General features: G+C 40.9%; 2 protein-coding genes across 3 annotated transcripts in view; one reads left to right on the top strand and one right to left on the bottom strand.

Moving 5' to 3' along the window:
• Positions 1 to 7,388, bottom strand: part of SPAG9 (sperm associated antigen 9) — a 106,663-nt gene extending 99,275 nt beyond the window's left edge. For both annotated transcript variants that reach the window (XM_081318300.1, XM_081318301.1), the window contains exons 1-2: positions 6,978 to 7,388; positions 1,563 to 1,683 (exon numbers count right to left, since the gene is read on the bottom strand). In XM_081318300.1, the coding sequence (XP_081174426.1) occupies positions 1,563 to 1,683; positions 6,978 to 7,283 (427 nt within the window). In that variant the 5' untranslated portion in view covers positions 7,284 to 7,388. The remainder of the gene's footprint in view (positions 1 to 1,562; positions 1,684 to 6,977) is intronic.
• A 12,738-nt stretch (positions 7,389 to 20,126) lies between these two features.
• Positions 20,127 to 27,236, top strand: LOC308663622 (nucleoside diphosphate kinase). Its single transcript, XM_081320204.1, has 5 exons — positions 20,127 to 20,265; positions 22,416 to 22,548; positions 23,684 to 23,785; positions 25,066 to 25,178; positions 26,330 to 27,236. The coding sequence occupies exons 2-5, from the start codon at positions 22,420 to 22,422 to the stop codon at positions 26,445 to 26,447; spliced, it is 462 nt and encodes a 153-aa protein (XP_081176330.1). The 5' UTR covers positions 20,127 to 20,265; positions 22,416 to 22,419; the 3' UTR covers positions 26,448 to 27,236.
• The last annotated feature ends 383 nt before the right edge of the window (positions 27,237 to 27,619 follow it).

Below are 27,619 nucleotides of genomic sequence, written 5' to 3'. Positions count from 1 at the left end.
ACCAGTGCATTGCTTTCAATGTGCCCACTTACTTTTTTATAATCCCTTCCTCTCCAATGAATGTAAATGTAAAATGGAATTCTCTTCTTCTAATTATTCCAGCGGGGGGGGGGGGGGGGGGCATCCTGCCCAGGGGAAGATAGCTAATGGGCTTCTAGGGGAAGCCAGCCAACTGAAGACAGGCAAATAATGCTGACTATTTGCAGTTTCCACAAAGGAGTGGGTGTGGATCAGTTCCCTTTGGTCTTCTGATGTGAAACTGCCCAAGGTGTTTCTCCTTACAATGGTTCCTTTTTCTCATGAAGAGACCACAAGACAGTGATCTCGGGAGGAGGGGAGGGGGCAGGGAGACAGGGAAATTCATCATTTTGCTCCAGCTGCATATTATAGCCTTTTGAGGACACTAGGTTTGTGCACTTCTCTTGCTAACTATTTTTAGAAATTGTCAATTTATTTAAGGAAGTTTAAGGAAGTTAGTCATTCTAAACATATCCAATTCCTGCAACCGTTCTTCCTATGTTTTAGCCTTTAATCCCGTAATCATTCCAAGATCCCTCTCGCAGTTACTAATGTTAAGCCAGGTACCACCTATTCTATACTTGTACATTTGGGGTTGTTTTGCCTAAATGCAAAACCTTTCTTTTCTCTACACTGAATTTCATCTTCTTAGATAGGGTCTGTCAGATCCACCACCTTCGGCTTGGTGCCACGCTGGTGTCCTGCCATCAAAGGACTGGGGGGTGGGGGTGGGGGTAGCATGTGGGGGGCAACAATAAAGCTGTATGCATTTTTGTGGGGGAATTTGGAAGGGGGAATGGGATGACAGCTGAAGAAAAGCTGATCAGCATGGGACTGGTTCATGCCAAGGCGTCTTCAAGGCCATTTGCCAAGAGTGCAGAAAGTTACCAGCCCAAACACCTCAGCATTCCCAAAACATCCAAGCGCCATCGCATTGGCTGGGTTTGGACAGGTCATGGAGGGAGGGACAGGATTGAAAGAAATAGTTTTGTTGTTGTGCGGGAAACTCACGATTACACCTGACTTTACTGCAACCAGCATCTCTTAGTAAAAGTACTTTTCACTTCAACCAAATGGAGTCAAGGGTTTTTCTTCCCTAAGGCAGAGTTCCCCAATCTTTTGGGGTTGGTGGCCTGAGCGTGTTAGTTGAACAACTTTCACAAAACTGTCCATTCAGCTACCCCAAAAATTTTAAGTAGGTTAGTATCTACTTGGATTATACTAGTTAATACAAAATAAAATACATGTGCATATGTGTACTTATGTGTGTACGCATGTATATGCATTGAGATGGGTGGATACACAAATCTATAAACAAAACACCATAACTAGGGAATTGTTTTGGTACAAAGCTCTTTCATGATTTTCACTTCCAAAATATAAATGAACTGTGTGAGACATTTAAAAGGACTTGATTAGAGCTGAAGAAGCTTCTTGGGCGAGAAGTGAAACGTCTTCAAGAGAAACAAGACAGTCCAGTTGCCTCGTGAAAAAAAGCACCTTTGGGATGACTTCATTAGAATTTACACATATTTCTTACTTACTTTGATCAGCATAATTTTTTGCTTTCAGTTCAAGTTGCCGAGTTTGTGACTCTAAAGCTTCTACTCGTATCTGTATCTCTTTTTTTTCTTGTTCTTGAGAATCTTCAAATTCAATAAATTTCTGTGTCAAAAGAAAATGTATTTATGAGTATATTTCAACATTGTGTGTGTATATACACACACACACACACACACACACACACACATACTCTGTAGAAGCTGTTTAACCTTTTTTCCAAACCATTTAAGGAGCACAAGCAAAAGAAATACACATTGTTTGAATCCAAATCTATACTATATTAGCGGCTACAATCCTGATTTTTTCAGGGATAATTTTTATCGTGTCTATGTTGGGACATGGGGTATGTCCAGCCTGTGTTGGCTGCACCTGGACCATATTATTTTGGCTCAGAAAGTAAGCACAGTTTATTTTGGACAACAGTTTGATGCAAGGGCTATAGGCTATATTGGAATTTTTAAAAAGAAATCCAGAAAGAAAGCAATAGCAAACCACTTCTGTACTGTTACTAAGAAAACTACTGGGACATTTCCATGAAGTCATCAGGAATAAAGTTAAACTTGTGGGAGATTCTACTTTTACCATACAGGTATTGTTATAAACATTAATATCATTCTCCCTATAGCTATTCCAAAGAATCCACAACAATCCAAGATTTGGGAAATGTACACTGCAGATGGAGAATCCAATTTAACAGTCTGCTCTGCTGACAGAGAGACACAGCTGACACATCTTAGCTTCCTACAGATACTCTTAGATAAACTCCATAGACTAAGCTATTTAAGTAATCCTTTGAGTCTCAAAGTTTTTAAAAGATTATTCAGTGTTTAACAGTGAGTTTCTAATCCATTTATCCTGAGCCTCCCTGATAATCCAAATGAAATTTCAAAATAAAACATAAACTTTTTATTCTTAATAAAACAGCAATTCAAACCATTTAAAACTATTCAAAGTAGTTAAAATCATATAGTACCTCAGTTTTGGGTCTATTTAGTACTCTGTGTATAAATATGGCACTGAATATTTAGCTAGAATTCAGCTAGTATGCCTCTAAAGGATTTCAATGTAAAGTTTTGGCCCAGAAAGTTATGCAGGGTATCTTTTAGGACTTTCCTTTGATGGAAAAAAGCAGCAAATATTCATCTCTATGATATGCAAAACTAGGGACAAAAAAGAAACAGATAACAAACAACCCTGGGTTATTTTATGGGAACATAAGGGAAGTAATGAAACATAATTCAAAAATGAAATGAAACTAATTCAAAAAAACATAACTAACATATTTTCATTAGACATCAGGATACAAACACTTAAAGAATGGGGCATGTCATAATTCTGATGTAATCTTGGTTTGCAGGAGATGCCAGTAAAAACAAAGAAGGCAAAAGATCACAAGGGAAAATACAAATGATCTTCTGTACATACATACACACAAATGTGGGGAGAGGGGTTAATTTCATATCCTAAAAGTAGAAATCTCCCAACCGACTTAAATTTTAAAATAAAAGCAAACACAGATATATCAACCATATAATAAGGGCAGAAAGGAACACTCTACAGGTGGTGTCACTGGATGCGTTAAGGAAACATTTCATAATACCAAATTACAAAAGTAATATTACACTAGTGATGTAATTTTGCACTAGAGATATATAATCTCTTGTCCAGGGTATTCTTGAGATGAAAAACAAAATTTACGAATATATACATTGGATAAATGTATATTCTAGTCAAGAGACTTATGTGCATATATAGTTATGTGCTCATGATTGGTACCTACATTGGTTTCTGGCCATTTCAAAACATCTCAGATAAAACTATCTTTAGCCCTATCAATATCAGAAATATTGTTTTGAGAAAATGTTTTGCACAAATTATATCTGTCGGAAAAGATCCAAGATAACACTAATGATAGAAAGAGTTATGGCATCTCTTTTACTTCAGATGCTACCATAAAGTAATACCATTACTGCCATAAATCATAAGAGAAATAAAAATTAAAATGCTTAACTGAGGCTAGTATAAAAATCCTGAAAGACTATATATACCTTGTCGCCTTCTTAGATACTTCCTGTCAGAATCCATTTATATCATATTCATAAATGGAATGTTTCAAACATTATCCCATGGATTCTGCCATCTCCCGAAGAGAAGAGGATAGATGTGACACTTCCTCCACTTCACATGATACTTCCAAACAGATTTAGAAAGTGCTAGAGTTTTCTAGAGAGATTTCAGAAGGTGAGAGGAAGGCAAAGGAAGTGAGGAATTCAGCTTGTCAACAGTGTCTGCATAGCTGGTAGAAAGATACCACTAGCTATGTACTATCAAAATAATTACAACAATTACTATTGCAATTGTCTTTCAACAGTAAATACACCACAGCAGTGATTGCATTCAGAATTGTTCAAATAAATAAAAGAACATATTTTATTTTTTTAGTTTCTAAGAAGAGATTGGACAACCATTTGTCTGAAACCATATAGGTTTTCCTGCCTAAGTAGGGGGTTGGACTAGAAGACCTCCAAGGTCCCTTCCAACTCATTCTATTCTATTCTATTCTACCTAATCAGAACATTAACCCATATAATTTACTACAATGATTCTATACATCAATAACCTTAAAGTCTCTAACAGATTTTTTTCCTAGTCCTTCTTAACTGGGGTTTAAGCAAAGCAAATGTTCAGGTAAATTCCATGGATAACTAGCAAATAATTATTATTCAATAAAAAGTCCATTTCCACTCATATTCTTGTCAAATGCATATATGAATATAAATTTAACTATTCATTTCAAAGTTAACTCTTGCATTCATCAATGCATTTATATAATTAATGTTGTGACTCCTTGCAATTTGGTAACTCACAGCCAAAATTACCATAATCATTTTTTAATTCATTACAAAACTAAGTGACATAGTTCATCTATATATCTTGACCAAATATTATTTGACATATTTGTTTCTGATGACAAATGTCTGATGTCTATCCTAATTTATCTTTCATTCTCAATATCATTTGCTTCTTAAGCAGCAATATCAAGTGTTTCAACAAATGAATGCCCAGGATCCTGGGACTGTCCTATCCTACCCACAAAAAATCTGAGTCAGAATAGAGCTGGAAGGGATCTTGGAGGTCTTCTGGCCCAGCCCCCTGCTCAACCAGGAGTCCCTATACCATTTCAGACAAGTGGCTGTCCAGTCTCTTCTTAAAAACCACTAGTGATGAAGCACCCACAACGTCTGAAGGCAAGCAAAGTCTGAAGGCAAGCTGTTCCACTGGTTAATTATCCTCACCGTTAGGAAGTTTCTCCTAATTACAGGTTGCTTCTCTCCTTAATTAGTTTACATCCACTGTTTCTTGTCTTGCCTTCTGGTACTTTGGAAAATAAACTGAACCCCTCCTCCTTGTGGCAATAAGCTGACTTTGTAATAATGCCGCTGGGGGGGGAAAGCCCTAATAAGCAGGCATATACATAGAATGAAGGCTACTGCTAAGCACATTGGTTTGTGCTTAGATTGTAAGCCGCCCTGAGTCTTCGGAGAAGGGCGGGATATAAATGGGATTAAAAAAAATACTGGAATACTGTTATCATGTCCCCTCTAGTCCTTTTTTTCTCCAAACTATCCATACCCAGTTCCCGCAACCATTCTTCATATGTTTTAGTCTACAGGCCTCTCTAATCATCTTAGTTGATTAAAAAAGTCAAAAGAAAGTTTTCCCTTAAAGAATGGAAGAAATAGCACAACAGTACTTATATTTTAAGTACTCTTCAAAATATGTTACTGAAATACTATAAAAGTTGTCAACTCATGAGCATCACAGTTTGGAGGAATCAGACTGAGAGTTCTAGTCCTGCCTTAGGCATAAGAACCAGCTGGATCACCTTGGAGCAGTAACACCAGGGCTTTTTTTCTCATAGAACGCTCAAAACGGAGTTCCAGCACCTTTTTTTGGATGGAACCTTGTAGAGTAGGCAAGGACATGTGTGAGTTCCGGCACCTTTTTCTTTTACAAAAAAAGCACTGAGTAACACTCTCAGACCAATCCATCTCATAGGGTTGCTCTTGTGGAGAAAATAGGAAAAAGAAAAAAATATTATATATGTTTGCCCTCAAGTTATTTATACAAAATAATAAAGGTTCTGAATAAATTCTGGATGCAGCAGAAGGTGAATGTAGAATGCCAAGATCAACAGCATGGCTTTATCAAAGAATTTACCTAAAATGGTCAGTTGTGCTATTGTTTAATGAAAAGCAACCTTCAATGTTACAGGTGGAAGGATTGCATAAGGAAGGGATACTTACCGGTATTTTTTTCTCTTTTATCTATTTAAAATTCAAAGTTTCATTTATAAATATAGAGAGAAGATAGCAACAGAAAGCATATTACTAGCAATTATTTTACATAATGCATCCCATCTATAATTTTAGTATCAAATGTGTTGTAAAAAATTTAACCTCACTCCTGATATTCCAGTGTCTTAGATCTTCATGAACAAAATGTTGCTTTGAAGTGACATTATCTGTTGCTTCAAAGTTTCACTCTCCACAACTTTCCAAACATAACCCTCTACAAGAATGGATGTATTGAGGCCTAACGTTGCCCAACAAACATATGACAACTACCGCAACTAAAATTACTGCCACAGGGAATGCAAATGTTGAAAGCAATAAACTGAGCCTTTCAAAAGTTCACCCTAGTCTACCCATTGCATCACAAGATACAGCTGGCAAGAATCCTGGGTAACAGCAGCCAATCAGATTCCTCGGGAAGGATCACAAGCTCTGCAATCAAAGCATCTCCTTCAAATCAACAGTATCCTTTAACCCAGAGGTCTTCAAACATGGCCCTTTTATGACTTGTGGACTTCAACTCCCAGAATTCCTCAGCCAGCAATGCTGGCTGAGGAATTCTGGGAGTTGAAGTCCACAAGTCATAAAAGGGCCAAGTTTGAAGACCCCTGCTCTAACCCAACTGTGGGACAAGCAGTTCTACCACTAGGCCTTCGCCACAAGAGTCACATCCACACCTATTGCTCGTGGATTTTTCTTTTCTACACTTTTTTCAGCTCTCCGTGCACTGACAATAGCCTACTTCCAGCTTGGTTATGGAAGTCCGTCCCAGGCAACCAAGCAACCCCCCCCCCAGTCTCAGTCTGCTGTACCCCTTTAGCTTCTTCATCCTCTCCCCATCAAACTTTTGACCACCGACAGTCCTGCCACTCCTCCAGCGCATCCTTCCAGCCCTCCTCCAGCGCATCCTTCCAGCCCTCGTTCCCCCTGTCCAAGTAAGCAGAAAAGTCTCTCGAGACCCTCCGTGGCTGCCAACATCACCCCACCACCGCGCCCCAAGTCTCTCCCCACCACCACCACCACCACCACCCGCCTACGCACCTCCTCGGCCTGTTTACGCAGCGCCTTCTCCCGCTCGTACTGGGTGAGGAGCTGTTCGTTGTCGTCCCGCAGCAGCTCCAGCTCTACGCTGGTTTCCTGGCTGTGCGCACAGACCGAGTCCAGGTTCTCCAGCACCGCCACCACCAGCGGCATCAGTTCGGCCACCACCTCCTCGTCGTAGCGCCCGATGAGCCGCTCGAACTCGCGGTAGATGGAGCCCGCCAGACCCGACACCCGCTCCGACATCATGGCCGGGCCGGGACCGCCCGGATCCTCCTGGTAGACCACGCCGTCCGCCAGTTCCATGGTCTCGGAGCAGACGGCGACAAGGACCGGGAGGGCGGGCGGGCTGGCGGGCGGCAAAGACCGGAGGCGAAGAACCCGCAGGAGATGCAGGACCTCCCACCGCAACGGAATCTGGACGGGAAGGAAGCCTGGGTGAAAGGCGCGCGGCGCTGACCTCACCCACGGCGCCGAAGCGGTGGGAGGGGACGCGGGGCAGTGGCGTCAAAAGTGGGCGGGGCTTTGCCGAGGCCCGACTTCTCGAGGCCTCGGCCGTGGGGGTGGAGCTTACAGCTGCTGACGTGCCACGGAAAAGAAACTAGGGCGGGGCGGGGCACTTGGGTAGGTGGCTGGCTGGGGTGGGGATGGGCTGGGCTGATCAGGCGGTGCCGCGGTTTGTGTGGATGATTCAGGGAGAAAACTGGTGGGGAATTATTCAGATTGAAGCACCTCGTTTAGCCACCTTTATCCATAAGTTTCCGAAGATCTGAATCTCCTTTCCTCCTGGAGCTCAAGGCGGTACGCACAATATTCACACGTAGGTTGTGCAGTCTGCTGCGCGATTACTTGGCAGCGGCGTCTTTCACGCAGCACAACGGTTGTGGTTTAACGTATAGGGTGAAGTATGGGGTATACTGATTTTGTGAGCTTTGACGTGTCTTTGTTATATGAACCCGACCTCATTAGATTTACTCGATAATGTATGTATAGTTACAGAAATCTTGCCTTAGTTCATAGTAATACGCAAAAACATCCAAGCTGCAGTGCCAGCGGATTGATTTTCAAATAAACATGCGTAGGATTGGTCAATAAAACTTGTTTCCATGGGATCTTTTCCCACAGATTAAATATCATTTACTCGAGCGTATTTTCCGAGTTCACGTGACACAGAAAACTGAAAGACCTTATATAGGCTCTATTCGTACCACGTGTAATAACGTGGGTTGGATCGTTTATCATCGGTATGTAATATGAAGAGTGGCTGCAAGAGAGTGAGGAGAGTGGGAGAATTAATGATAACTGCTGGCCAAAATAATTATTTGATTTGTAGAAAAATTGACAGTTACAGAGACAATTTATAGTGGAAAATGAAGAGCGTAATAAATAGGACGCCGAAGAAGATGAAGCTTATTAGGGTGTTAGTAAAAAGCAAAAACATTTTAACCTTACATTAATTTCACAATGAAAAGGGAAACCTGTAGAGCTAAAATTGATAATGAAAAAATATTAGTAACCTTTAATTCTTGATTAGTATTCCTCATTAATATATTATTGCAAATGATGTGTTTATCCCATATTTTTATTTACATGTCATTGTAAATATGCACACAATATTGCAGAGCATATTGTAAGTTTTTGCCACTAAGGAGTTTGCAATTTAAATTTGGACAGAAGATAAAGAAAAATTGGAGATAAGGTAGATGAGAACAAAATGATTTTGTGTCTATTTGGCCTTTTTTGGGGAGGGTACTTGGTGTTAAGGCAAAAATTAACAGAAAAGGTGGTTAATAAGAAAATTTGAATTATTAAAATTACAGTGTCTAGACACATTTTTAAGAAAAATGAAGCAAGTATGCATTTATTTGAACATTTAATGCAATACTGTAATTTCTGAAGAAAAGATCCTGATCAACTGAGATCCTCACAGCTGAAAAGTTAAAAAATCTGTCCTTTTTCTTATTCAGAATAGTAGGTTAGCAGTAACGGGAAGACGAAAGGCTGGGCACATCAAAACTTAGGTCTCATATTCTGAATGAGTTCCAATACCATTAGCTTCCCATTTCACATAGACTTACAGTAGCTAGCAGTAATGAATACTGCAATCTGACATTTGCCTATTTCTGTTTCCCAAGTATTTCAGCCTGCAATTTCCTGTTGAAATAGTCACAAGGGAGAAAGTGACAAATATTGCTAAACTTAAATTGGGTATTGATTTCACACAGTTGTTAAAATCTATTTTCTAATTTATTTTATTTTCTAATTCTTACGTTTAATTCACTGAACAGAAATTCCAGTAACTACCATATGACTTAACTGTGACTTAACTTTGCTGTTTGCATACAAATAACATTGGCATTTAGGACACAATTTTAGGAGTGTGCCTTTGAATGAGCTCCCTCTACTGGTCCTGCAAGAGTATATGCTCTATGTTTTTTCTTTAAATCAAATCCTTTCATCACTGCAGGTTTATAGCCTAAGGCAGACATGTCAAACACAAGGCCCAGGGGCCGGATCCGGCCCGCAAAGTGGTTTCATGTGGCCCGCAAAGCCATCCTGGAAACAGTGAGGGAACGGCCTCCACTGCCTTGGCCCTGGCCCAGAGACCCTCCTTCTGCCAGAGACCCTCAGATCTGTCCCACTCCTGCCCAGGCCACCACAGGCACCCTTGATGCGAACGATGTAGAGCTGGCCACACCCACTCAGTAGGCCATACGCACTCTAGCCACGTCCACCCAGTAGGCCACGCCCACCCAGGCTACACCCACCCGGCCCCCTGAGGGCAACCGCAATGCTGATGCGGCCCTCAGTGAAATTGAGTTTGACACCCCTGGCCTAAGGAAACAAACAAAAAAGAGAGCTAACTAGTTTAGGGGAAACTGCATCTATCTAGTTTTCTTGAATGATTACAGTATGGGCAAAGTACATGAATGGAACAAGTGACACAGTGGTATAGAATTCAGCATACATATCATAAGTTCCCCTATATTTGATATACAGTTACTGAATTATAATCAATAATTTTCAATGTTCCATGTCATTTACTTAGAGTAAGTTTCATATACCTTGGTTGGACTGAACCATTTGTAGATATTAACCAGATAGAATAATGCTGTGAACCTCTTGCAGCAAATGACACCTGAAATATCAACTGACTTATTTATTTATTTGATTTGTATGGCCACCCATCCTAAATTATCTTAGACTCCACCCAACTTTGGGTGGCTCACAAATACAAATCTTTTCTGAATTAAACCTTTTATTATTACAAAGGGTATTCCTAGACAGATAAAAGTCTATTCTATAATGTTCTGCCTTTTTTATTATTGGCTTTATGCCTTGCATTTATATACTTTTAATACTCAACCTGGTTTACAAGGAAAATACAAGTACAAATATTGAGAATACAAAAGGCAAACAAGCAATGCTAATAGAATTAAATACCAAATAAATTATTAAATAGTTAAAAGTTTAAAGGAAGATTTGTGTTTTTATCAATATCCTAAATATTAGGATAACGGCGCAGAAACAGTTTTGCCAAGGTAGTGTATTCTGCAGCCCAGGAGCCACAGAGGAGAAGGCTCTTTCCATGTATAATTTGGACTGGGAATGGCTGTATCTTCGAGAAGGTCTCTTCTGCTGGTCTGAATAGCCATGTAGATAAATGGCAGGCAAAGTAGTTCCTTAGATTATCATTCCCCAAGCCTATGAATTAAGCTCTTCTGCCATGGTTTTTCTCCAAAGTATCATTTTGATGTTACATAACAACAAAGATAAGGGCTCTCCCATCAATAATCTCCTAATTGTAGAATGCATCTCATAATGTGTATCTGAAAGCCACACTGCAATATTTTTCTTGCCAGGAAAATTTATTCATTTCTATTTGTATTACAATAGAAGTTGGCCATTCACCAATCTAGGGTCTGAAATAAAATGAAGGGCAACCTATAAATGTTTCACAAAATGGAATGTAATTATAGATGTCTCTCAGTGTACAGCTGCCATTTCATTTATCTGATGCATCAGAGTGCAGATTTTAAAAAGTGAGATCACACATGGTACCTTGCATGACATGTGATGTTTGTGGCATGTTGAAAATGAGGTCAAGTTGCAATGATTCACATTGAAGAGTTGTAACAAGTATTGGGAGGGAGGGGAATTCCTAGGTAATACTGTTACTCCCCTTTCTTGGAAGACAGAGCTATGTGTTATAGAACCTAGTCCATATTCCTGAAACCAGAGGCATCTCCACACAAGAATGCTATATAAAGGTCGGTTCTGAACTCTCATCCCTAGATTGAGCTTGGTTGATATCAAAAAGTTAAGCAAAGTTGGATCTCGAAGGACAGAACATCACCAGAAAATCTCAAAGGTTGAACATGTCTTAGGAGAAAGGAATAGTAAGGAGTATCGTTTGCCAAAAAATATTATGAATGTATTCTTGAAATCAGAAGAGTAGCAAATTTGGCTTGCAGAGTTTAATCTATACCTGATCAAACATTAACAGTGTTTGAGCACAGAACTGACTTATTCAGGGTGAACTGCAACTGGTAGCAGCCTAACTAGGTAGACCAGACGAGGAAATCAATTCCATAGGAAGGCTAAAACTCCTGTTCCTGAGACTGCCTGTAATAAGAGAATCTTGCATGTCTGATTCTTTTCTTATACTTCAGTGAATCAGGGAAGCATCTCTTTGAAATGATTGTTACCCTTTTGCTCTGAACGTAAGTAATGTTTCACACTTTTGCCTAGGTACCAGTTTCTGCATTTCTCCATTTAAGTCACCTTCCTTAGTCTCTACAAGGACAGAGGGCTAGGTGGGAAAAATTATCAAACAAGAGTAGCCATAACATTTTATTCTTTAGCAGTTCTTCTGTCTTCTTTTTTTTTATAGTAAGCTTTTTTATTATTATTTTTTCTCTACATACATATGTTAATTTTTCAATCAGCGTGTGATCTGGGTTCATAAAACGCTAATACATAATCAAGTCCTACTCTGTGGTTCTCTCCTCTAACCATTAGTAGAATAAATTCCAACTTTGGTAATATTCTGTTTCTTCTTTGTCTTTCAGCCTCATAGTTAGTGTTATGTATTGGGCTTGTGGTATTACACCACGTGTGTTGCTGGAGAGCTAACGGCTCTCCAGCAACCCAGACAGGCCATCTCCGGTCCTGCAATTGCTCAGCCCCAGGTGGCAAGTGTGGGTTCAAACCTATTGGCTGCCACCTAGGGGCTAGGTTATATATTGTGGCTGGGTGCGGCCCAAGCTCAAGTACAGTTCCAGCAAGAATAAAAGAATGAGTTTCTCTGTACTCAGCCTTGTGTCATCATTCCTGCTCACCAGAGCCCACGACTTAACAGTGGCAATGAAGGTGGGATCCTGCTTCGCCGTTTGAGGGGCTGAAGTCAACGAGGGGTCAGCAATATACGCTGGAGGGAAGAGGCATTCCCCCCCCCAGGCTGGCTAGTAAGCCACACTAGCAGCCGCATGCTCAGCAGACGCATTCCCTGAGCCTAAGAAACAGGATCCAAGAACGCAGGAATCGAGAAAAGTACGCTTTAGCTGTATCCCATACATTTTGTGCTGTTGTATCTTATTTACTTTCTTTGAAGAATTCCATTCCAGTATCAAAATATTTGCCTACTAGGAGATTTTAATGCAATAATAGATGGAAAAATTGACTATAAAAGTAACAAAACAGGGAAAAGTGGAAGAGGAAGATTACCTAAGACATTTTTTGATATGGCGGAGGAAATTGGAATTCAAGATGTTTGGAGGGAAGTTAATCCACAAAAATTGCAATATACTTTTTATTCAAATAGCCAAAAATCCTGGTCAAGGATCGATATGATTTAGATGACTGCTGACATGAGAATGAACGTTCAGGACATTGAAATAGAAACAAGCATATGGGCAGATCATAATCATTTGAAAATGACCTGGAAAGGAATACAAAAAGGGCCAAGATGGACTTTAAATCGTTCCATATTAAAAGAAAAAGAATTTATAGAGTTTTTCTGTCTTCTGTCTCAATCTTCCACTTTATATAAGTTTGTGTCCTCTTCAAAATTGACCTTAGAACAAAGTGCCGTTTCCTACACAAAATAGCCCAAAATTATGAAATCTCTAATAACCCAGGACAATACTGAGTACTCTAAGGTTACTGTATTATATGATTGTGCTTAATATAAAATATGTGCAATAATAGTATATTTTAAGGAATGTATACTGTATTCTTGAACCTGCAATGCTATATTAAGAATTATTGAATTACAGAGGAAATTCCTTGCTGAATAAATTGAATTATATCTAGATTGAACTAAGCCAACTAAACCAATCTTCTAATAAGCAGATAGGCAGCTTAATAATTAATATTACTTCTTGGGATAATTTTATAAGCCATTATATGCCCTATAGTACTTATGCTAAATATTTTTGCTCCTACTGTATATCTTCTCAAGGAACATAATGATGACTTGAACATCAGACCACTTTTTGCTAATAAAAACATAAGGTTCTTCTCTGCAACTTCGGAATTCTCTTAAGGGCAAAATTAACACCTTTGATCATGCAAAGAATATTCTATAATACAATTGAAAGGAACAAAAATCATTAGAGTTCCTTGATTCAATTTTCACCTTTGGATATATGCCATAGCAACCTTCCGTACCACCATATTTTCTAGAAGGGTGTCAATTTTTATATTCCCCAATTAAAAAGCCTAGCTTTTCATTGTACAGATGGGAGGTGAAGTCCTACACGTTAGAAAACTACCAAGCTGGAAGAAATTATCTTTTAGTAATTACTAATGATCTCTTATTGGAATTACTAATTAAAATTATGGTACAAAACTACTACAGATAAGATGAAGGGAATTCCTTCTTTCCCTTTTCAGTATGGATCATTTAAGATAGATTCCTTCTCTCTGATTTCCTAAGTTCTGATGCTGAAACTTTCAAGAAAGGAAAGGTTGTACCAGTTTCATTATAGGACTCATTATTTGTCTCCCATACAACTAATTGATTACATATAAACCCCTCTGCCAAATAGTTCGACCTAAAAAAAAAATGCTGCCTACAATAGATAAGTAAAGCTTGGTAGTTTGCACATCCAAACTAACCTGCTTCAGACTTTATCTTCAAAATTACAATGCCGACACCTTCTAGCCTAAGGATAAGCCAGAGAATGGAATTTTCTAGCCTACACATAGTCTTCATAGATCACACTGAGCAGAAACCTAACACTTTTATTTAGAAATATATTTATGGCAGTGATTCTGAAAAAAGTACAAAGACTGAAGTCAACCTATGATTCACTGAAAAATAGACTACAACAGTTGTGATCATTTATAAGTGTATGAGTATTATTAATATATTTGTAGTTGCATACTCTACAATATTATATTATACAAATGATTTGCCACTAAATACATGAATTGTATGAAGGATGAGCATAGGAGCTATTCTGTTTCACTGTTTCACCTTTGCTCCGTGAGCTGCATTGGCTTCCAGTTGTCTTCCGGGTGAGATTCAAGGTGCTGGTAATGACCTTTAAAGCCCTACATGGCATGGGTCCGGAGTACCTTAGGGAGCACCTGCGGCCGGCATCAACTTCCCTCCGCCCAGTGCGCTCCCACAGAGAGGGCCTCCTCGGGGTGCCACCGGTCAGAGAATGCCGTCTGGCGGCCCCCAGGGGGAGGTCCTTCTCTGTGTGTGCGCCGGATTTGTGGAACCGTTTACTGGTTGAGCTCCGGACGGCGCCCGACCTTTGCTCCTTCCGACGGGATCTTAAGACTTACTTGTTTGAACAAGCCGGCCTGGCCTGATGGGTTTTGGGTTTTATTACTGCTTTTAATGTATTTTAACTTATTGTTTTAAGGTATTGGGCACTTTGTTTAATTTTTTCTTAATTTTTGTATTCTTGTATTAGTATTTATTGCCCTGTTCACCGCCCTGAGTCCTTCGGGAGAAGGGTGGTATACAAATAAAATTATTATTATTATTATTATTATTATTATTATTATTATTATTATTATTATTATTATTATTATTATTATTATTATTATTATTTTGAAAAATATTGAAGGTGAGATACAAAGAACTAAAAAGTGTCACAGATATTATAGTATACATTAGCACTACAATGTAAAATGAAGAATCGTGGAATTTACGGTGTGTAAAAAAGATTCATAAAACTCACCTTTGTTTTTGTTTCAAACATACTACATATCTGAGTTTCAATAATCATGATGGAAAATAAAGCTTTAATACTGATAATTAAACTCCTACACCAATCTCTTCCACTGGCTCTCCCTCCCACCTGGGCCAGTTTTAGGCACATTTAGCATAGCTGTTTATGAAATGTGCTTTTACAAGAAAAGATTAACATTACACCCATTAAGCTCTACATCTGTTCCTGTGTTATATAATACTCTGTTTTGAAAAATGAGGGTTTACCTAAACAGACCCATTCATTTATCTATTACACAAGATGCATACTTTCAAAGTGTGTGTCATTGTGCTACATTTTTCTCCTAGTTGTGGGATATATGCAATAATATATTGCATATATAATATATTCAGCCAGCTGTACCAACAGGCTGAAAAATAGCTTTTTATCCGTGGGCTGTTAGGCTTTTAAATGGGACATAATCTCTGTGAATTTATGCAGAATTGACTTGGGAGGCCGGTGTGTGGTGTAGTTGGTTCACGTGGTGCGGTAGGATGGAGGGTTTGTTGTCACTGTGTGTTGGGGGGAGAGAGCACGGGGGGAGGCTCAGCTAATCTCAATGTACACATGTTGTACTTTGATAATAAAGGTTTATTTTATTTATTTATATGCTGATTTCCAAGAATTATCTATATAACAGAGCTAGCTGAAGCATGTGAGCATGCTTGGAGAAAAATAAGGACAGTAATAGCTGTTCTCTTTGACCATCCCAAGAAAGGCCACACAACTTGTAAAACGTGAAGTTGGGCAAAACTCCTCCTGGTCATGGCTTCTACGTCTTCCATCAGGATGTGTGTGAAACCAGATTGCAAGCTTCACGTTGAAACCTATGAATTTTGGGGAGAGTATAACTCCATCTGAAGCAAAAGTTACAAATAAGTCACTTTCTGAATTAACAGCTGGGGTTGAGTACCAACCTGTTTCTTTCCATTCAGAACTTTGGGTTGAAGATAATGGTTCAAGATTTCTACTGCATCTCCCCTTTGGGAAAAGAGGAAACAATTGAAATTATCTACATATTGATGGCACTGTACTCCATTCTGTTGGAGGCTCTTCCCCCAGGAGCTTCATATAGATACATATTAAAATAGAGGAGCGAGTCAAGACTTGGAGTGCTATGCTGGAGTGCCCAAGGGCCCAAATGCTCCTCTCTGTGCATATCAACTGGGACCAGATATTCAGAAAGACTGGCATCAGCAAATAACTATGCTTTCTTCACAGGCAACCGAGGACACCAAGGCTATGGTACTGAAGGGTTGCTAAAATTCTAGCAGAAACATTAAGGTCATTTCCCTTATTTCCCACCTCAAAAACTTACTCTAAAAGGGGAAGTTAGAAACCAGGTAATAATGCTTTGATATGGCTAGGTCCAGGACCACATTCAAGATGCTGCAACATCTCCCCTTCCTACAAAAAAAAACTGTTCATTGCAGTAGAGGCCCTGTTCCTTCCCTGACCCTTAAACCAGTTAGATGGGACAGGTAACCAGCAACCAGGTGGCAGACCTCATCTCACAAAGGATTCTATGCATTGGGATACACAGGTTCCCCAGCGTCATGAGATTCTCAACTTCTCCTCTGTTCAGTCTCTGCCCTGCTAGCTTCCAACTCCAAATAAATATAAATAATTTTATCTGTAAATCTAGTTAATCTTTCTTAGCTGCCCATCCTTCCCCAATAGGGATATGATCACTTTTAAAAGAGCTATTGGACAACATTCTGCAAATGCAATAACAACAGAGAAGTAATGTCATTGCACCACTTTCACTGCTACCATTATGTCTAATCAGGTTCACTCCTTGTCTTTTACCAAATCTCACTCCAGGTATCTCTTTTGGCATTTTATCTCCTGGAGCTCCTTAATAAACAGAGACCACTACCATTCCAAAATCAATGCACAGCAGCCACTAGGGGCACTTCCATATTCCAGCATCAGTCAGGTCCCCAACAGAGTTGCCTCCCAGATACTTCCCAAGCTTTCTCCATGATTCCTCAGACAGACCATTCTTCTCTAGGATGGTAGTGGCATCTTTTAATGCCCTGGTCACTATGATTAGTTATATGTCTCCACTATCAGATCACATCTGAGTTGCTCAAGTTTGAATGTGTGACCTCCCCTGTCTGTTAGGCCTGGAGTGACTTGGATTACGCCTATAATTGTCATGGTAACCATGACATCTCAGGCATTCATAAAGGAAGATTGACATTTCCGAACACACTGATCTTGGGCACACCAACCACTAACACTGAAGTGAGATCAATCAGCTTGGGAAAGAATACTACTGTGCAGCTGGGAGGATGGTACAATAGTAGCATCAACCGATGGCCTGTAGGATCCAAGAACACATAAAAGACCCCAGGTCTGATCATGTGTGGAAAAATGCTTCTAGAGATAGTCCAGGGCTGTTGAGGTTTCCTGAGAGACATTGTTTTACCCTTTAAAATCAAGAGGTGTCTGCAGTTAGTGTCACAAAATGAATGTAGGCAGTTGCTTTAAATCAGCTCAGGTTATGAATTGCATTCTCAGCTTTGAACAAAATAAAGTGTTTTATACCAGGCTAAGCCTGTATGGGCTAAGTTAGGACAATACACTTGCTAAAGTGTGATTGGCTAGGTCAGTGGTGGCGAACCTATGGCACGGGTGCCAGAGGCAGCACTCAGAGCCCTCTCTGTGGGCACCCATGCCATGCCCCGGAGGTGGCAACTGTCCCTCTTCAACCAGCCGCCTGCTAATTTGCCGAGGTCCCACGTGGCTGAATGCATCCCGGCACGGCTGGTTTCCCTCCCCCCATCCCGTCCCTCCTGGCCTCACATGCTCTCCTTTTCCCAGGCATGACCCACTGCATCACCTCCTCAGCTGTTGGCCAACCATTCATCTTGGAGGCGGCTTCTTTGAACTACTGGCGACAGGCTGCAGAGTCCCAGAGTAACCCTGTCGAGGGGCCAGCAGGCTGTGTCTACTGACGGATACCATTGGCCCCCATGCACTCGCTGGCTTGTGTGCGGGGGCCAATGGTGTCAGGCAGCAGCCGCTCCAGCCCTTGCCTTGACACATGGCAATGGCACCCCCACCCTGCCCGCCTCACCCCACAGGATGAGTCTCCTGCCTACCGCCCCACCTGCCAGAGACCTCCTGGAGCTCCCCGAACCCTGCCCACCCCCCACAGGTGTCCCTCCCCACGAGCAACATTGAGGTGATCACACCCACCTTGGCCACACCCACCCAATCTTCCATGACCACCACAGCCACACCCACCCAGTGGGCCATGCCCACCTGGCACCCAGCGATAAGTAAGTGGGTTTTGGGTTGCAGTTTGGGCACTCGGTCTCTAAAAGGTTCACCACCACTGGGCTAGGTTGTGGGTCAATGGGCTGTATAAACCCTGCTTTCTGATTAATTGGGTTTACTGAACCCAGACAAACCGAGTTAATGAACAAGGGAAAAATTATCCATGGTGGCATTATCCAAATATAGCCACTGGTTACTGTGATTAAAGTTAAGCAAAAACCTTTGCTGTCTACTATGTCTAAATGAATCCTACTGGTAATTTTTTTTGTGGTTTCCAAAGACATTGAGATGTCATGATTCTTTTAGCTACTTCACTGTTTTGCTTCTAATGGATTAGGTTAGGCCATTAAGCACAAAACCCTGGAAAAAAAAGCACAAACAGAAATATGAAGCACTTGCCCACTCTAGAGGATAATGTGAGACCTATTAATCTCTAAGGCCAATTTCTTCATCCGCTAATGTGCCACGGGGTTTTGAAAAGGCTGAGTGAGGTGAATGGGGCAAATAGTCTTAAGTAGATACTATATCTGCCAGCCCAACAGTGCACACTGAGGTTTGGGGTTACATAATATGCAAAAGCTTCGCATACTACCCAAAATGGAAGAGAGGCGACGTGCGCAAGAAGAATCGCGTAACTGTAATTCATGTACTGTAAGGAAACTGCTTCGATCTTCTGAACTTAGGTGCCTTCTGCCCACAAATCACCTACTCTGGTTCTGCCAGATTTCCATCCTTACCGCATGTTCTCTACAATCAATAAAGGTAAAGGTAAAGGTTCCGCCCGCACACGCGTGCTAGTCGTTTCCGACTCTAGGGGCCGGTGCTCATCTCCGTTTCAAAGCCGAAGAGCCAGCGCTTGTCTGAGGACGTCTCCGTGGTCATGTGGCCGGCATGACTAGACGCCAAAGGCGCACGGAACGCTGTTACCTTCCCACCGTAGTGGTCCCTATTTTTCTACTTGCATTTTTACGTGCTTTCAAACTGCTAGGTTGGCAGAAGCTGGGACGAGTAACAGGCGCTCACTCTGCTACACGGCACTCGGGATTCGACCCGCCAAACTGCCGACCTTCTGATCGACAAGCTCAGCGTCCTAACCCACTGAGCCACCGCGTCCCTTCTACAATCAATAGACAAAGGTTACTTCTCCGCACCCACTAGCAGGAAAAAGCAGCAGGTACCGGACATATTTGGGTCGGGGTGAGAGGACCTCGGGGGTGGGTGGGTGGGTGGCAAAACCCCACATCTAGAAGAAGCCAGGTTAAGGAAAAGCGCCACACTCCGTCCCTTTCGTTCGAGGAGAAAACGCGGGGGGGGGGCAAGAAGAGCTCTCCTTATGAAAAAAAACGTTCCACCCACTTTCAGTGCCAGACTTCTCCAGGGGGGAAACCCATTCGCGAATCAGGAAGGATAATCTACACCAGGGGTCTTCAAACTTGGCCCTTTTATGACTTGTGGACTTCAACTCCCAGAATTCCTCAGCCAGCTTTGCTGGCTGAGGAATTCTGGGAGTTGAAGTCCACAAGTCATAAAAGGGCCAAGTTTGAAGACCCCTGATCTACACGGTCGGGTGTCTATGTAAGGGGGGGAGGGAGGAACAAGACAGCGAAGCCCGCCTTCTTTGCTGCGGCCAGGGGGTGGGTCGGTGAGATTCCTGCTTTGACCCGGCCTCGCCTCGCTTCGCTCCTCCTCTTCCCCAGAAGGATTTCAAGGAGGCAGCTGCTGTAACCACGCCGCCTTGTCTGCCTGGCTCAGATTTTCCTGTAATTGGGGTAAGTGGTTTGCGTTTCGCTTTCCTCCTTTTCGGAGTGGAGAAGCAATAAAACCGAAGCCTTGAAGCGAAGGAAAAACGGATTTGGAATGAAAGAAAACTTAAGACCCGCCAATCTAGCAAACCAGGGTGATCGGGGGGGGAGTGGGGGGGGCTGTTTAACAGGCAGCTTTGCAGCTTGCCATGAAAGCAGAATGAGCAATTGCTCAAATGGCTTCCTTGCGAAGACCTTCCACGGACCCAACCAGGGGGACGCCTCTTCGAGCCGGCGGAAGGCGTCGCTCCCCCTTTCCGGTCTCCGTGAGGCGTAAGCGAAGGCGGCCGTGGTGCTTCTCTCTTCTCGGGTGGCCCCACCGAGGCTCGAGCAATTCGCCTGCCGCGAAAATGGGGCCATCGCTACACCTTCGTTTGTTGGAGAGGAGAGCGGGGCCTTCCCGGATGCTGAGGTGCTAGTGCAAGGGGTAGGCAACCTTGGCTCTTTTAGGACTCGTGGACTTCAACTCCCAGAATTCCTGAGCCGGCAGGAATTGAAATCCACGAGTCCTAAAGGAGCCAAGGTTGCCTATCCCTGTGCTAGTGGAAGCTCGGACACGTGTCACCGCCCGAGAGCCGGAGGAAGCGAGAACAAAGCGTGACACGTGGATGGACGGCCTCTGCTAGCCTTTGGAAGGGAAGCTGCCCGCAAGACGTTTTTAGGATGATCCAAAGGGAAGGGCCACTCAACACCCGAGAGAAGGCAACTCGGGAAGCAATTGCCGGAGGGTGCAGGATGGCATCTCTCCCGTCTGCTCCCGGATCGCGACTCTGCGAGATGAACAGTCTCCGCGAGTCCCTTTTAGGTCTCTCTTCGTCTTTACAGATCCTGTATAGAAACGTTTTGTGGTAGAAGCACAATCGACGGCAGTGTTGTAGTAGGGAAGAAAAATCCAGTTCCGGGAAAGTTTCACCGGTTATATCCAAAACTGGTAGAGCTGCTGATAATAAGAACCATTTTGAAATGAATGCTCTTTGGGTCTCTGTTGAGTTCTCAATTTAAAAAGTATAGGGAGCCTATACTGTTTTTTTTCTTTGCCTTTGAGTCATTTTTTGACTCCTAGCGACTGCTTGGACTAGTCCCTAAAGTTTCTTGGCAAGATTTTTCAGAAGCGTCTTTATCTCTTCCCTAGAGCTGAATGAGTGACTGGCCCAAGGTCACCCAGCTGGCTTTGTGCCTCAGGCAGGTCTAGAAATCATGATATCCTGGTTGCCGGGGATGCATTAACCAGTACAGCACAACAAACTGGCACTCTGTAATAATCTAGCTGGTGATAAACTACAACTCCCAGCAACCCTTATATTGGTAATACTACAAGGGTTTCTGGATGTTGTAGTTTAGTGATACCTTGTAAGCATGAACATTTTTGTCTACACAGTGACCATGAAATAGTTTGTTACTTTAGCAGACCAGGTCAGAGGAACGGATTAGAAGCTGGCTAGTCCATTTTTAGAAAGGATTTTAATGTAGCATTTTTAGGGGGAAATACAGGCTTTTCTTAATGTTTTAAAAAGAATCTAAGACAGGAAGAAAACTTGAACAGCGCCTTCTTGATGGCCAAAAAGATACATTCTAGAACAGGGATGTCAAACTGCCAGCCCATGGGCCGGACACGTCACAACAAAACCGTGCCCACCCCATTGCCGGCAATGAGGAAAAAACTCTGATACATCACGTGATGTCGCGAGTTTGACATGTCTGTTCTAGAAACATCAGAATTGGAAGGGGTTTACTTATCAAATTGACTGCTCAGCCAGAAATGATAGAGCTAGCGCATTCCTTTAACAAAAGAAACTTCATCTCTTCAAACTTGATTCCGTTGTTAAATAACTTGCTTTTATATGAAGTATTTAACTTCAGTGGTCTTGTGATGACACCAAGCCTTTCAAAAGGGCTCTAATTTCCTGTTTTTCACCTATTCATCCCTCCCTCCTTTAGCCAAGCAAACCATGTACAAACCTAACATAATCTGCCTTTTCATGCTTAGGCTCTTATGTGCTTTAAAATCTTTGTTGCTATAACTTGCTAGTCACCAATCAATTTTCTCTGTTTAAGAATGGTAAAGCTGAACTGTTTTGTGGCTGATTTTCACTGGTTTCTTTGTTTTTCTCTTGCAGAATTATGGCTTCTAATACAGAACGTACATTCATTGCTATCAAGCCTGATGGAGTCCAGCGGGGATTAGTGGGTGAAATCATCAAACGGTTTGAACAGAAGGGTTTTCATCTACTAGCTATGAAAATGATCCATGTAAGTTTCATATTTGGCCAATGTGTTGGTTAATTGATAGATATATAGCTCTCTATATGAGTAAAATATTCTTATATTGAACTGCATCAGTTAAAGACAGGGGTCCCCAACCTGTGGGGCACACCTCACTACCGGGCCACAGCCTATTGGCCACTGGGCTGCATGAGTGGTTGGCCAGTGAGCATGCACAGCCCCACTCGCGAGAGCATCACAGGTGCTCATGGCCCCACTTGTGCAAGCAACAGGGAGTTTACCCTCCCACAAAACAATCCCTTCCTTCCCCCCTCCCCCACTCCAAGCCACCAATCCCGAAAGGTTGGGGAACTCTGGTTTAGGTTAGATTAAGCAATTGAGAGCTATTTTAGCCTACATTTCATTATCCTCTGTTTCCTAAGTTGTAGAAGGTTTTCTTAAAACCATAAAGCTATACAAATGAGCTTGTCTGACTTTGGTTAGAAAACTACTTGATAAGATGGCATGTACTGTAGCTTTTACAGTAATAACACTACTGGATGATCTGTTAAGATAGGTTATCCAAACTAGTACTACTAATGAGAGTTAGCTATCTTTATTATTTGGTGTGATATTCTTAGTTGTGTTCACAGAATGTAGGCAACATTATTACTTTCCCCCACATACCAGCATCATATGATCAGAAGTATCCCCGTGAAAAGTGGGAATTGACATTTTCAAGCTTCTTCAAGCTACCAAAAAGAATGCTTTGAGGCAGCAATTTGCTACATTTTTCCATTTCACATTTTAAAAAGGGGGTTGGTGCTATAATGAGCAGAGTCAGTGCTCATATGTGTTTCTGCCTGTATTCCATTCTTTCCTGGCTGAGCAGGGGGTATAATAACCGGTTAAGTGCCTGTTTATCCCATTTTTGAAGGCTGTCTTAGAACTTTGTTCTGGCACCTGGACAAGAGGTTAATCTTCTCATCCTTGTTTGGATAATTGATTGACAGGAGTTAATTTTCCTTCCCCAACCTCCCAATTAGATTATGCTTTTCGCTTGATCTGCTAAATCCTCCCATTGATGCTGGTGCAAACAGGGCCATTCAGAGAAGACAGAATTAAAATAGATTTCCACTGATAATAGAGAATTAATCCATTGCTGTATTTCCTTTCTCTAAAGGCATCTGAAGAACTGCTTAAAAAACATTACATTGACCTGAAAGACAGACCTTTCTATTTAGGTTTAGTTAAATATATGAATTCTGGGCCTGTGGTAGCCATGGTAAGTATCTATTTATCAACATTTACTTAACTTCCACCCACCCCTGATTTCCCTGAGAAAAATAATTTACCAGCTCTTATGTAACATGAACATGTGTTTCCCTCTAGGAAAAGGCAAATTAATGCGTGATAATAAATACTACATGTATTTAAAAAGTACTGTTCTAGCAAAGGATTGCTATTTTCTCCTTTGGACCGTAGCATTCTGCCCATTTCAGTAATGGTCTGGTGGTTTGGGGAAAATTAATTCCCTCAACAAGAAGTGGTTTATGGTGCTCTGTATGAGTTTGTATATTGAACATGTGGTCTATGACGGTAATAACATTTTGATTAGATTTATCCACATGAGACAAGCTGATTTCATTCCTGGACTAGAAAACTTTGCACATAATATCCAAAGTAGGGGGATTAGGGTAGGTGATATGATAGCAGATACTGGATAATATATCCAGGAGTAAATTAAACATCCTTATTCCATCATATTCCAGCCTTGGTGGAGCAGTGGGCTAATGCCTCCTTAAGTAACACCAGCTGCCTGCAATTAGTGCAGGTTCGCATCCCACCAGGCTCAAGGTTGACTCAGCCTTCCATCCTTCCGAGGTAGGTAAAATGAGGACCCAGATTGTTGGGGGCAATAAGCTGACTTTGTAATAATGCCGCTTGGGGTGTGTGTGAAAGCCCTAATAAGCAGGCATATACATAGAATGAAGGCTACTGCTAAGCTTGTAAGCTGCCCTGAGTCTTCGGAGAAGGGCAGGATATAAATGGAATTAAAATAAAATAAAATAAATATTAAAGTCCAAGATTGTGTAAACTGAATGATGATAGACTTGGAATATATAAAAGCAAAAACTTACACAATAATGCAAAGAAACATGAAATTCATTCTGTAAAGTAGCAAATTGAGCTGCAATTTAAAAGGGAAAACTAAATCCCAATGAATGGGATTTTCAGTGGTGATTACTATATATTGTTATCCATTATTATTATTATTGGATAAAAACCCTAGAATAGGGCTTGGTCTACTTCAGAATCAGGTAAATGTTAAGTGTGAATCTTAATTCCTGTTTGCATGATTCCTGCTGGCCAATGGAAACCAGATGCTATCCTTCTTTGCTAAGCTTCTTAAATCTAGTAATTCCAGTTGGTGTCTATAAAGCTAAAACAAAAATATATTAGTATATGACTTTTAAATATATGTATAATACGATAAAGCCCACAGCTATTCATTCTCACAGTATCGTATTTGCATCTATTCAATAAACCTATTTGTTTTTATAGGTTTGGGAAGGACTTAATGTTGTGAAGACAGGCAGAGTAATGCTCGGAGAAACCAATCCAGCAGATTCCAAGCCAGGCACCATTCGTGGAGATTTCTGCATTCAAGTGGGCAGGTTGGTGCTGCAATTTACTCCTTGTAGATTATAGAAAGCCATGCTAGAAATCAAAACTTGCTTCAAAAGTAATGTCATATACTATTAATGTATATAAAATATTGATCCTATTATGCTAATACTTATATAGCACTTAATGGTGCTAACACATTTATAAAATACACAATCAATGTTTAGGTATAAGTATTCAGAAATCTAACAATAGTTAGCAGGCCTCAAGTGCAAGTCCATGTGCTTTGTGCTAATAGGAATTGTGATCTTATACTCCAAAAGCCCCAAGTATAAAATATGATAAAGAATATCTAAGGGTGGTGCTATATTGTGCTGGAGATCCACTCACCCCCAAGAACTGAGTGATTTCTATTGACGCTCCCTTTTGACCAGCAAGTTGGTGTTAAAAGAGTTGTTGTATGACCCACATAAAGTAACTGAAGTGACAATGCTTAATTTTGGGTTTGGTATAAAATTTACTTTCAAAAGGCTCTCAAACAGGGAACAGGAAAGAGTGTATAAATGCAACAACTGTATAATCATCTTATTCACTTAAATGGGATCTCCCATCCTCTTAAAAACAAAATGTAGGGAATGAAGGTATTTTATCCATTGCATGGTCTCCACATTACTTTCCACATTTTTATTTATTGATATCTGATGGCCAAAGTTTAAGAAACACTGTCTACATTAAAACAAGGTGCTTTGGGAGGAGATAGTTCTTAAGAATTTGACCCAAACCTTTAAATTAGACCTTGACTGATTTAAAAGTGATTGCTAACACTTTGAAGTGTGCCCCCAAACAACTCGGTAACTAAATTAATTGAGAATATTTTTAAAGGAAATCAGGCTAGACACTAGTATTTTGTCAGGAGGGTCAGTTTAATCTTTGTCAAGCATTGATATCATTGATGCACAAGCTGAAGTTTGGCAAAAGCATGCATGACTATAAACTACAGCTAGAATGCTATGCTGTTAATGTAACAGCTTATACAACCATCAGACTTGAGTGGTTAGTAATAATTTGATTATGGATGGTACTTTCATCTTAGAAATGTATGATGGGAGTTTAGAAATGAGCTTATAGAAAATTTTTAGCTACAGTCTTTATTTCTTTAATTACTTCTCCAAATATCCTAACATCTTTGTCTTCTCTAAAGGAACATCATTCATGGCAGTGACTCTGTGGAGAGTGCACAAAATGAAATCAATCTGTGGTTCCAGCCTGAAGAACTTGTGGACTACAAATCTTGTGCTCAAGAATGGATTTATGAGTAAAGTAGTCCTTCAGAGGAATCGTGCCTTCTTTCAATAAGTCATTTCATTCCACCCTTGCATTTCATGGGAGCAGTTAGCATAGTTACTTCCTTGATTGACACTATGAAATAAAGGCATCATGAACAAATAAGTGTTCTTGTCTTTAAAGAAATGAAAAGTTATGTGTGAAATGTTTGAAGTGTATTCGTGGTACACGTGGTTGTCATTTTAAAAAGATCTTCAATAAATACAGATGAGAGACATGGTAAAAAAATTGAATTCAAGACAAGCTGTTTTGGCTATAATAGTAGCATACTTGAAGCATCTGCAGTGCTTTCAACTAAGTCAGAACACTGAATTCCAAATGTGTTTCATTTTATAAGGAAGGATCTTGCAACAGCACCTAACTAAGTAGGCTAATTCCTGGTTAGAACTTGGATGGGAGACCACTAGTGAATCCCAGGATGGTGTGGTAGATTGAAGAACTGAAAATGCATTCTAGAAGGCAGTGGCAAACCAGTTCCATATTGTTCCTGAGAAAAGCACAGTCCAGCACCACTCAAGGGAGTCATACCTTCTGCAAAATCTGCGAATTCTACAATTCTGTAATATTATTTTATAACATCATCAATTCACACTGGGCTTCTTCACAACAAGAACATATTATATCACCTGCATAGTCAAAATTCACTTCTAAAAAACTTCTCGGCTAGTAGTGATTGTCCTAAAGCTGCTTTTCTCTTGCTTTTTTGTAGAGTGAATGGAAGTACATGGCAAGCAAATACCAGTTACCAATAAAATATCTTTAAATACAGGTAGCCCTCAATTTAGGACCAAACTGAACCCAAAATTGGTTGCTAAATGAGAAATTTGTTAAGTGAGTTTTGCCCCATTTTACAATTTTTCTTGTCACATTTGTTAATTGAATCAGTGCAGTTGTTAAATAAGTAACAAGGTGGTTAAATGAATTTGATTTCCCCATTGACTTTGTCAGAAGGTTGCAAAAGGAGAACATGTCTGTGGGACACTGAAACCATCATAAACATGAGACAGTTGTCAAGCACCCAAATGTAAATCATGTAACCATGGGGATGCTGCACAGTCATAAGTATGAAAAATGGTCATGTTACTTTTTTCAATGCCGTCACTAAGCGAACTGTTGTAAGTTGACTACCTGTAGTACATATCTCCAA

Source organism: Vipera berus, assembly GCF_964194415.1.
Source record: "Vipera berus genome assembly, chromosome: 2".
NCBI lineage: Eukaryota > Metazoa > Chordata > Lepidosauria > Squamata > Viperidae > Vipera > Vipera berus.
The sequence above is the reverse complement of the archived record's forward strand: the minus strand, read 5'-3'. Positions and strand labels throughout refer to the sequence as shown.

Coding starts and splice junctions, on each gene's coding strand:
- LOC308663622 (XM_081320204.1), top strand. CDS start 22,420: ATGGCTTCTAATACAGAACGTACATTCATTGCTATCAAGCCTGATGGA. Junction 23,786..25,065: donor CTGGGCCTGTGGTAGCCATG/GTAAGTATCTAT, acceptor TTGTTTTTATAG/GTTTGGGAAGGACTTAATGT. Junction 25,179..26,329: donor TTCTGCATTCAAGTGGGCAG/GTTGGTGCTGCA, acceptor TCTTCTCTAAAG/GAACATCATTCATGGCAGTG.